This window comes from Oncorhynchus mykiss, chromosome 23 (assembly GCF_013265735.2).
Source record: "Oncorhynchus mykiss isolate Arlee chromosome 23, USDA_OmykA_1.1, whole genome shotgun sequence".
Taxonomy (NCBI): Eukaryota; Metazoa; Chordata; class Actinopteri; order Salmoniformes; family Salmonidae; genus Oncorhynchus; species Oncorhynchus mykiss.
The window spans coordinates 20934911-20947107 of record NC_048587.1 but is presented as its reverse complement, the minus strand read 5'-3'; the positions used below and the strand labels follow the sequence as shown (position 1 = coordinate 20947107).

Here is a 12197-nt window from a genome sequence, read left to right as displayed (position 1 = left end):
AATAAACGTTTCAAATGTATTTCAAACATATTTCAGAACAAAAACACTTTACAATAAAAAAAAATAAAACATATAAATAAATAAATAAATAAATAAATACAGTTGTTACATACCAGAATAGCGATGGGGAGTTACTGGTTATGGAAAAACTTTTACATGTAACAGTCATCCATATGATTCACCACTAGCCTCTTAATAGTAAGCAAACAACTCTAAGCATTTCGATAGAACGACTAGCTCCAACAAACACATGCTGCTGGAATTCACCAAATGTTTGGTTTCTTCATATTTAGCGAACGTTACTAATGACGTGAATACACATATGTCCACGTCATTCACTTAAATTGTAAAGAAAAAATAGAGAGAAAAACCATGCATTGCCAACTGGCAATGAAATATAGCTAGCTATAGGCTTGAGAGGTTAGCCTACCGGCTAACTTAGTGTTGTACACATTCAATGGGCTGCCTTCAAGTTAAAGAGGACACACAACATATTCAAAGTAAATATGGTGTTTTACTTACCTAGGTACGTTTTTGAAAGACCATTATCCACACGACATGCATAACGACAGAAAATATGCAAATGTTTAAAGTCTAGTTGACAGCATCGTTCCTGAATCCGCCATCTTCATTCAGCAATCGATGCATTCTGCCGAAACTCTGGAATGAACCAAAGTGAGCAAGAGGAGGAGGAGGGAGTTTTCGTAACAGTGGACATACAAAGTTGTTTATTTTGAATAATTTCTCTGATAGGAGAGGAGGAAAATCCTCGAAATTACCCAATTTGAAACCGAATTGTGTTGGTATTTTAAGGTTAAAGCTCAAAACGGACAATACAATTGATCATGCTTGTTTTAACCCCCATTACACGGATATATTTCATGACACCCTTGTCCCGACAGAACACCCCGAGCTTCTTTCAGGCTTACTTTTTACTCACAGGTGCATAAGGGGCAAAAGTGCAGAGCTTATTCGGCTATGCTACTCCTTTTACTTGGGTCAACAAAGTGATGACAAAATATTGACAAAATGCTAACTTTGGCGTCTGAGCAGGTAGCAACTAAAACATTGGGAATTCCAATGTGAACCCCATTGTCTGAACGTTTAATTTGGGAACCCTTCCACGAAAGTCAATTGTTGGGGAAATACTAAAAAACACAATTAGTTATCACATTGTATGCCCTATTTCCACACCACATAGAACTGAAGATCATTAACTAAGTGTGAAAATAAACTCACTGTAACCAGGCTACCGGTGAACTTGATCATAAATTGCCCTATAGCTCCCTCTCCTGTTCATACTGTGACAGACCGTAGCATGCATTTAAAATATTTTAAATTTACATCAATCATACCAATTCATTTTGCCAGTCAGTGCTCAGAGGATTTAGACAAAAACAGTATTTCTGATTTAGAGTAATTGTGGTTCAGTAGTAGCTTCTATCAAGGCCATCAGATTGTTCAACAGTCACCAGTAGCCAGCCTCCACCCATTACCCTGCACCTTAGAGACTGCTGCCTTAGTCATTGAACACTGGTAACTTCAATGTTTACATACCATTTCACCCACTTCATCCTATAACTACTACTGTACATACCTTTTCTATTCATATTCATCTTTACACACCATTATTCATCAATCTACACACATGTATGCATACAGTAGCTTGTGAAAGTATTCACCCCAAGGCATTTTTCCTATTTTGTTGCCTTACAATCTGGAATTAAAATATAATTTTGGGGGGTGTGTAACATTTGACTCACACAACATGCCTACCACTTTGAAGATGCAAAATATTTTTGGGTGAAACAAACAAGAAATAAAACCAAAAAAACTACTTGAGCATGCATAACTATTCACCCCGCCCCCAAAGTCAATAATTTGTAGAGCCACCTTTCTCTTGGGGTATGTCCCTATAAGCTTGGCACATCTAGCCACTGGGATTTTTGCCCATTCTTCAAAGGCAAAACAGCTCCAGCTCCTTCAAGTTGGATGGGTTCCGCTGGTGTACAGCAATCTTTAAGTCAGACCACAGTTTCTCAATTGGATTGAGGTCTGGGCTTTGACTAGGCCATTCCAAGACATTTAAATGTTTCCCCTTAAACCACTCGAGTGTTGCTTTAGCAGTATGCTTAAGGTCGTTGTCCTGCTGGAAGGTGAACCTCCGTCCAGTATCAAATCTCTGGAAGACTGAAACAGGTTTCCCCTCAAGAATTTCCCTGCATTTAGCACCATCCATCATTCCTTCAATTCTGACCAGTTTCCCAGTCCCTGCCGATGAAAAAGCATCCCCACAACATGATACTGCCACCACCATGCTTCACTGTGGGGATGATGTTCTCGGGGTGATGAGAGGTGTTGGGTTTGCGCCAGACATAGCATTTTTCTTGATGGCCAAAAAGCTACAAAGCTTAAAGTGGTCCTATGGACAGCTACTCCAATTTCCGCTGTGGAGCTTTGCAGCTCCGTCAGGGTTATCTTTGGTCTCTTTGTTGCCTCTCTGATTAATGCCCTCCTTGCCTGGACTGTGAGTTTTGGTGGGCAGCCCTCTCTTGGCAGATTTGTTGTGGTGCCATATTCTTTCCATTTTTTCTATAATGGATTTAATGGTGCTCCGTGGGATGTTCAAAGTTTAGGATATTTTTTTCTGTTTTTTTTCTTCCTTCAATCTACACACAATATGCCATAATGACAAAGCAAAAACAAGTTTAGAAGTTTCCAGATGTATTTTTTTTTTAAATTTGGAAATATCCCATCTACATAAAAATGTTCAGACCATTGACTCAGTACTTTGTTGAAGCACCTTTGGCAGCGATTATAACCTCGATCCTCCTTGGGTATGATGCTACAAGCTTGGTATACCTTTATTTGGGGTGTTTCTTCCATTATTTTCTGCAGATCCTCTCAAGCTCTGTCAGGTTTGATGGGGAGCCTTTGCCCCAGTCTGAGGTCCTGAGCCCTCTGAAGCTGGTTTTCATCAAGGATCTCACTGTACTTTAATCCGCTCAGCTTTCCCTCAGTCCTGACTAGTCTCCCAGTCCCTGCCACTGAAAAACATCCCAACAGCATGATTCTGCCACCACCATGCGTCACAGTAGGGATGACGCTAGATTTCCTCAAGACGTGATGCTTGGCAAGGAGTTCGAGCTTGGTTTCATCAGACCAGAGAATCTTGTTTCCCATGGTCTGAGTCCTTTAGGTACCTTTTGGGAAACTCCAAGCTGGCTGTCATGTACCTTTTACTGAGGAGTGGCTTGCATCTGGCCACTCTACCATAAAGGCCTGATTGGTGGAGTGCTGCAGAGTTGGTTGTCCTTCTGAATGGTTCTCCCATCTCCACAGAGGAACTCTGGAGCTCTGTCAAAGTGACCATCGGGTTCTTGGTCACCTCCCTGACTAAGGCCCTTTTCCCCCGATTGCTCAGTTTGGCCAGGCAGCCAGCTCTAGGAAGTCTTATTTAACCTTTGTTTAACTAGGCAAGTCAGTTAAAAACAAATTCTTATTTACAATGACGACCTACCCCAGCCAAACCCAGACAACGCTGGGCCAATTGTGTGACGAAGCCTGGACTCAAACCAGTTACTGCAGTGACGCCTCTTGCACTGAGATGCAGTGCCTTAGACAGCTGCGCTGCCTGGGAGTCTTGGTGGTTCCAAACTTTTCCCACTTAATAATGATGGAGGCCACTATGTTTTTGGGGACCATAAATGCAGCAGACATTTTTTCGTACCCTTCCCCAGATCTGTGCCTCGACACAACCCTGCCTCGGAGCTCTACAGACAATTTCTTCGACCTCATGGCTTGGTTTTTGCTCTGACATGCAGTCAACTGCGTGACCTTATATCGACAGGTGTGTGCCTTTCCAAATCATGTCCAATCAATTGAATTTACGACAGGTGGAATTTACGATAAGGCTGTAACGTAACAAAATTTGAAAAAAAGTCAAGGGGTCTGTATACTTTCCAAATACACACACACACCTGACTAACATTGCTCGTTCTGTTTTTTTGTGTCTCTGGATTGTTTAAAAAAAATGTTTTATTGCTAGGCATTACTACAGTTGGAGCTAGAAACAAACATTCTGCTGCACTTGCAATATCTGCAAATCTGTGTACACTACCGATCAATTTTGATCATGTCCATTTTTTGTACTCTCCACCCACAAAATAAATTACAGTACATATGTGTTTTGAATAACCTTTATTAAGTAAACTCTACATTTCAGTATTGCTTTATGTCCTTTTTTCTTTTATTCTAAATTACAACCTCTTGCAATCAGCACAATTTATATATATACTTTTTTTTTTCCCCAACCAAGCTACACTGAGGAATACAAAAATATCACAGTACATTTTCTACTAAGTCACATCACCCGTGAGCTCCAGAGCAGGGTTGGAGGTGCAGGTTTGGAACACAGGGATCTGGCAACGTCCCCTATAGAACATCAATGGACAGTGGACATGAATTCCACAGTAACAGCTGATGGATGTAACCTGGAAACCCAGTCTGCATATAAGCCTTTCTGAGCATAGCACTTTTATGATTCTAGATGTGTAGGGCATGTAAATAGCATGTCCACTCATCCTTTATGTGATCCTGATATTTGATTGGATGATTGTACTTGAGATTTGCAAAAGGCCATCCACTTGCACTCTTGACCCACTCAAAAAGGGCCAATGAGTATGGTCCAGCCAGACACCCGTGTTCCCAGACCCAAAACCTCAAACCGCTGAATCGGAAAAGGGAACCCACACAACACTCACGTTACACTCTCTCATTCTCAAAATTCCTCTCTGCATACACATCATTCAAAATATCAAAAAGATAAAACAAAACACTAAAAGAATCCTGACCCGTACTCAGGTTACTATTTTCATATTACATTTCTTTTCATTTTATTATTTCAACAAACTGTTTTTTGTCAATTTTTTTTAACTTTCTTGTTTAAACACTGTCAGAATACCCAAAATTCAGATCCGTAGTGACTGGTGGAGGCTAACTCCCCCCAGGACAGTGGAATGTTGCAGTATGAATCTGACTTACTCAGTGGTTTCAATAAAATAACCAACCAACAACAAAATAAATGACAACTTATATGCCCCAAGCAACCAAAAAGTACTCCTTCGTGACTGCTTCTGGAAGGAAAGTTGGGAGGATGAGGGGGAATATATGTTACAGGAAGTTACACAGAGACATGAATCATGACAATGGGAAACGCAATTCAGTCACGAACAGAAACAGAACACAACATAAGCTGATTCCCTTTCAGCTTTCCACAAAGCTCTGCGTCTCACACAGTTATGACATCTAAAAGGGTGGGGAATGGAGGTTGATTGTGCTGCCTGTGTGCTGTGTAGGGTATGTACATCAAGGTACACAAGGAGGGTTGACGTCAGGTCAGGTGAAGGAGAGGCCAGGGAGGCGGATGGGGAGAGCATTCGAGGCAGAGCCAAATGTCGATGGAGAGAGCCAGAGCTCGACAGGGCTGTGGGTTTGTGGGGTGGGAGCGTCGTTCCTCTCCCACTCCCACTGCCCTCACAGTCATGGGGAGAAGGTGGCCATCTCCAGAGAGATGCGCTGCCACAGCTCCTTGGTCTGCTTGCCCCTCTTCAGGTTCTGAAGCACGTCGTTGAACTGCATCATTCCCACAGGGGTCAAACAGAAGGCCCCGCGGGCACTGCGGATGATGTTGACAAAGTCGTCGTAGTCGGCCGGGGTCAGGTGGATCAGCCGGTGGTGGATATACTGCAGTGGGGGACGACGGGTGGGACAGAGGAGCAGATTAACTGAGTCAAACAGGGCACCAAAGGGTAATCTACTTTACTACTTATGTCAATGTTAGTCACAGACAGGGCACCCAGATCCTAAACCAACCCCTACCTCCTACTACCCCCAATGAACTTGTAGAGCAGCAATTTCTCAACTGGTGGGTCATGACCCAAATTTGGGTTTCGGGAAGTGTTCTTTGTTATACATTTTTATTTTAATGAAAAATACTCAAGTCTGAACTTAAATGACAAATCATAAAACCAGGTAGAGAGTGAATAAATCATTTAATCTCGGCTATTCTTCAAAGTATTTTCAATATAGAGCTATTAGAAATGCTATTCAGCAGTTTTGGTTGATGTTGTGGTCTCAAAGCAAGAGCTTACGTTCTTCAAGAATATGAACATTGTGAATACCAATCCATTCAGATTTACACAAGTACATAGGGATTTGGGATTGATTTGATTTGGGATTGATTTGGATTGAACAATAGTGTTTGGTGGGAATATAGATAAACATATGTGGTCCACTGCCAGTGTTATACACGACATGACCAAAAGTATGTGGACACCTGCTCATCTGACATCTCATTCCGGCAGGGGCGGCAGGGTAGCCTAGTGGTTAGAGCGTTGGACTAGTAACCGGAAGGTTGCGAGTTCAAACCCCCGAGCTGACAAGGTACAAATCTGTCGTTCTGCCCCTGAACAGGCAGTTAACCCACTGTTCCCAGGCCGTCATTGAAAATAAGAATTTGTTCTTAACTGACTTGCCTGGTTAAATAAAGGTAAAATAAAAAAAATAAAATAAAATTCCAAAATCATGGGCATTAACATGGAGTTGGTCCCCCCTTTCCTGCTATAACAGTCTACACTATTCTGGGAAGGATTTCCACTAGAGGTTGGAACATTGCTGCAGGGACTTGCTTCTATTCAGCCACAAAAAGCATTAGTGAGGTTGGGCACTGACATTGGGCAGTAGGCCTGGCTCGCAGTCAGCGTTCCAATTCATCCAAAAGGTGTTCAATGGGGTTGAGGTCAGGGCTCTGTGAAGGCCAGTCAAGTTCTTCCACACCGATCTCAACAAACCATTTCTGTATGGACCTCGCTTTGTGTATGGGTGCATTGTCGTGCTGAAACAGGAAAGGGCCTTCCACAAACTGTTGCCACAGAGTTGGAACCACAGAATAGATTAGAATGTCATTGTATGCTGTAGCATTAAGATTTCCTTTCACTGGAAATAAGGGGACCATCCCAAACCATAAAACACAGACGAGACCATTATTCCTCCACCAAACTTTACAGTTGGCAGATAGCTTTCTCCAAGCATCTGCCAAACCCAGATTCGTCCGTCGGACTGCCAGATGGTGAAGCGTGATTCATCCCTCCAGAGAACATGTTCCCACTGCTCCAAAGTCTAACAGCGGCGAGCTTTACACCATTCCAGCATTCACTTGGTATTGCGCATTGTGATCTTATGCTTGTGTGCGGTTGCTAGGCCATGGAAACCCATTTCATGAAGCTTCCAACGAACAGTTCTTGTACTGACATTGCTTCCAGAGGCAGTTTGGAACTCGGTAGTGAGTGTTGCAACCGAGGACAGATGATTTTGATGCACCACAGCCCCGGGGAGTCCTGTTTTGTGAGCTTGTGTGGCCTACCACTTCGCAGCTGAGCCATTATTGCTACTAGACATTTCCACTTCACAATAACACCACTTACAGTTGACCAGGACAGCTCTAGCAGGGCAGAAATTTGACAAACTTGACTTGTTGGAAAGGTGGCATCCTACGACGGTACCCCGTTGAAAGTCAGCTTTTCAGTAAGATCATTCTACTGCCAATGTTTGTCCAATGGTGACTGCATGGCTATGTGCTCAATTTTATACACCGGTCAGCAACGTGTGTGGTTGAAATAGCAGAATCCACTAATTTGAATGGGTGTCCATACTTTTGTATATTGATACAGCCACCTGTAACTAGGTTTACATTTGTTAATTTAAATCACATCCCTCCATCTCAGGGTAAGCCCTTGAGGGCATTAATGAAGTGATGAGAATTCCGCACATCTCCAGTACAGTGCATTTTTAGTCCCAGCCTTGAGCAGGTACTTATTTTTGTTAACCTCTCAGGACAAATTCTGTATCATAATGAGTTTAAATTGATAAATTATTAACGGGAAACAGAGAGCGCTTCATTTTGCTCACAATGGTGTGGTTTAATGGAATATGACTGAATAGGGTACACACTGCCCTATGGTACTGCTGCAATTTTAGACAGTAATTTCAATATGAGATATATTGATGATATCTTGTACATTTGGACTGGAAGTCAGGATTAACGTAATGAATTTGTCTCTTTCCTCAAATGATATAAACCCTGATCTCAAGTTCTCCATAGAATGTGGCTAGAAATATTTATATTTTCTAGATATGTGAATAATGGTCTCTGATGGTAACCTCATCACCACCCTCTATCAAAAAGGCAGACCATAACACTTATTTTAGCTTACAGTGCGCATCCTAATGCACTTAAACGGTTTACCTAGGAGTCAATTCTGTAGACGGACGCCTGAGCCACTCCACTGACGATTACGTTTACAAGGCTACAGTCATGGAACAGCGTTTCTTCGATGGAGGTTCCTCTTCCCAGTACGCCAAGAGTTGCTGGGCAAAAGTGTGAAAACTAAGAGAAACTGCTATGTTACACGTATAACCACATTTAACCCTAAAGCGTATACAGTGACTCCAAAAGTATTGGGACAGTGACACTTTTTTTTATGATACAATGACTATGAGTTTAAAGAGCAGACTGTCAACTTTAATTTGAGGGGATTTTCATCCATATCAGGTGAACCATTTAGAAATTACAGCACGTTTTGTACATAGTCCCCCCCATTTTAGGAGACCAAAATTTGTCCTTCCTGTTTGGCCCTGTCCGGGGGTGTCCTCGGATGGGGCCACAGTGTCTCCTGACCCCTCCTGTCTCAGCCTCCAGTATTTATGCTGCAGTAGTTTGTGTGTCGGGGGGGCTAGGGTCAGTTTGTTATATCTGGAGTACTTCTCCTGTCCTATTCGGTGTCCTGTGTGAATCTAAGTGTGCGTTCTCTAATTCTCTCCTTCTCTCTTTCTTTCTCTCTTTGAGGACCTGAGCCCTAGGACCATACCCCAGAACTACCTGACATGATGACTCCTTGCTGTCCCCAGTCCACCTGGCCGTGCTGCTGCTCCAGTTTCAACTGACCTGAGCCCTAGGACCATGCCCCAGGACTACCTGACATGATGACTCCTTGCTGTCCCCAGTCCACCTGACCGTGCTGCTGCTCCAGTTTCAACTGTTCTGCCTTATTATTATTCGACCATGCTGGTCATTTATGAACATTTGAACATCTTGGCCATGTTCTGTTATAATCTCCACCCGGCACAGCCAGAAGAGGACTGGCCACCACTCATAGCCTGGTTCCTCTCTAGGTTTCTTCCTAGGTTTTGGCCTTTCTAGGGAGTTTTTCCTAGCCACCGTGCTTCTACACCTGCATTGCTTGCTGTTTGGGGTTTTAGGCTGGGTTTCTGTACAGCACTTTGAGATATCAGCTGATGTACGAAGGGCTATATAAATACATTTGATTTGATTTGATCTGGTGTTGCCACCAGCTGCATCAAGTACTGTAGTGCATCTCATCATGGACTGCACCAGATTTGCTGTGAGATGTTACCCCACTCTTCAAACAGAGAGAAATCAGCCATACTGTTCATTCTGTGCGTGGTGGCATTGTCATGCAGGAGGATGAGCCTGAGCCAGGATGAGCCTGCAGGAAGGGTACCACATGAGGGAGGATGTCTTCCCTGTAATGCACAGCGTTGAAATTGCCTGCAATGACAACAAGCTCAGTCCGATGATGCTGTGACTCACCGCCCTACAACATGACGGACCCGCCACCTCAATCTCGCTCCAGAGTACAGGCGACATTGTTGCCGGTGATGTCTGGTGAGGACCTGCCTTTACAACAGGCCTATAAGCCCTCAGTCCAGCCTCTCTCAGCCTATTGCAGACAGTCTGAGCACTGATGGAGGGATTGTGCATTCCTGGTGTAACTCAGGCAGTTTTTGTTGCCATCCTGTACTTGTCCTGCAGGTGTGATGTTCGGACGTACCGATCCTGTGCAGGTGTTGTTACACGTGATCTGCCACTGCGAGGACGATCAGCTGTCCGTCCTGTCTTCCTGTAGCACCGTCTTAGGCATCTCACAGACATTGCAATGTAATGCCCTGGCCACATCTGCAGTCCTCATGCCTCCTTGCAGCATGCCTAAGGCACATTCACGCAGATGAGCAGGGACCCTGGGCATCTTTCTTTTGGTGTTTTTCCATAGTCAGTAGAAAGGCCTCTTTAGTGTCCTAAGTTTTTATAACTGTGACCTTAATTGCCTTCCGTCTGTAAGCTGTTAGTGTCTTAACGACCGTTCCACAGGTGCAAGTTCATTAATTGCTTATGGTTCATTGAACAAGTGAAACTGTGTTTAAACCCTTTACAATGAAGATCTGTGAAGTTTTCGATTTTTACAAATTATCTTTAAAAGACAGGGTCCTGAAAAGGGGACATTTTCTTTTTTTGCTGAGTTTACGTTGTGGTTTACTACCATGATTACAGATAGTCCTGAATGAATCGTGAATAATGATGAGTGATAAAGAGGCATAAATATCATACCCCATTTAACTTTCTTTCATTATTCATGATTAATTCAGGACTATCTGAAATCATTATATTACATATAACACCATGAATGTTATTGTCATCTTATGTTGCCCATGTGGTATTTTGTATGTTGGGAAAATCTCTAGGCAGCTTAAGAAACGAATGTGAGCAAGAGCACCATAAGGTGTAATGGTGAAAATTACCCTTTTGGCTGCCACTAACAAATCTTCACGATTTCAGGGTATTGAAAAAGTTTAAACCTTCATCCAGAGGTAAAAAGCTGTGCCAAAGGAAACTCTTTTGGATTCATATGCGTGGCACTTTACATCCATCAAGGCTTAATGATAATTTTGACATGAGTGTCATGCTTTAATATGTTTCCCCCTAACCCCCCCGGACGCATTATGTGGTTCCTGTCATTTATGATGGTTCTCAAACCTGACACTTTTTTACATACATACATACATACATACATACATACCATACATTTAAAAAAATGACTGTCTCAATGAAGTCACACATTTTCGGAGATAAATGATTACTGATGTGCCTCCTGGCGTTTGTGTTGTACACAAGTGTTGCTCATCATGTCTGATTGCATTGACGCACATTACCTGTATGTGGCCTTTGTCATTGTGTGTTTTTATATGCTCTGATGGTCTGACGCCTAAATAAATGACAAGTGATTCATTGATCGGGTGAGTGTGGAGAGTCCTTTAAACTTCAATAGGAGAACCTCAAAAGTTACTATTTTGACCTCATTTACTGGAGCTTCATTTAAGCAGGATGTGTTCTAAGGGAGATGAGGAACCAATTACAGAGAAAGACAGTTGGTAAACATCAGAGGAGGCTGGTGGGAGGAGCTATAGGAGGATGGGCTCATTGTAAAGACGAACACATTTAACTATATCAAACATCAAATATATGGAAACCACATTTGACTCAATTCCCTCTATTCAATTCCAGCCATTACAATGAGCCAGTCCTACTATAGCTCCTCCCACCAGCTTCTTCTGGTGAACATATCCATAATGACACCCAACATATGGAATTAATTCCTCTCCTGTGACTGAGGAGATGACTCACTGTTAGTCATGGTATATTTCCCGCTTGAGTACAACCCATCAGATACCTCATCTCATTAACAGCCTGATGAGATAGAGGAGAGCATGTGTCACGCGGACACTGTCAGCTGACAACAAATATGTCGACACACACACACACTTGTGAAAGTGTGTGCAAGAACACATTATGCAGGTGGTAGAGCAAGTCAGTTGAAACTGGGGCAGATAGGAAGAGGTGGTGTGTGTGACTATGTTCACGCTCATAAAGCAGTGTTCATTTTGAGAATTTGAACATTCACCTTAAAAGCCCACACATCGGTTTAATCTAGCCTTGTTGAAAGCAGAAAGACAGTGACTCAAACCACAGCAAGGAATTAAATGTGCATGTGAGCTAGCGCAGAATCTCCAGAGGCCAACATGCCTTTCAGCTTTGCAACAGTCATAGCCTGTTAGCCGCTTCCCCATCAGAGCAGGCAATCCAGTGGATGCACTCCGGAGTCTCCCTTTACAAAAGTTTGTAGCACTCAACTACAGTGTCGTGAAACCAAAACTTAATATTAGATAAAGGGAAAGTGAGTTTACAAAAAAAAAATGGAACACTCAATTAACCTTTGTGAAAAAGTAATTGCCATCTTTAGCTGCAATGACTGCAACCAAATGCTTCCTGTAGTTGTTGATCA

The 12197-nt window shown here is 42.8% G+C and overlaps 2 protein-coding genes across 16 annotated transcripts in view; both read right to left on the bottom strand.

The window, feature by feature from the left end:
- The window catches only part of LOC110502443 (bifunctional heparan sulfate N-deacetylase/N-sulfotransferase 2), a 197885-nt gene extending 196977 nt beyond the window's left edge, over nt 1-908 (bottom strand). For 3 of the 4 annotated variants that reach the window (XM_036959813.1, XM_021580469.2, XM_021580468.2), the window contains exon 1: nt 523-908. The gene's annotated coding sequence lies outside the window, so the exon portion shown is untranslated. Of the gene's footprint in view, nt 1-113; nt 270-522 lie in introns of those variants that run through there. The other variant, XM_036959815.1, reaches the window with a different exon arrangement.
- Nucleotides 909-4183: 3275 nt separating this feature from the next.
- LOC110502442 (zinc finger SWIM domain-containing protein 8) overlaps nt 4184-12197 on the bottom strand; it is a 41725-nt gene continuing 33711 nt past the window's right edge. For all 12 annotated transcript variants that reach the window (XM_036959808.1, XM_036959804.1, XM_036959811.1 and 9 more), the window contains one exon: nt 4184-5745. In XM_036959808.1, coding sequence (XP_036815703.1) covers nt 5542-5745 — 204 coding nt within the window. In that variant the 3' untranslated portion in view covers nt 4184-5541. The remainder of the gene's footprint in view (nt 5746-12197) is intronic.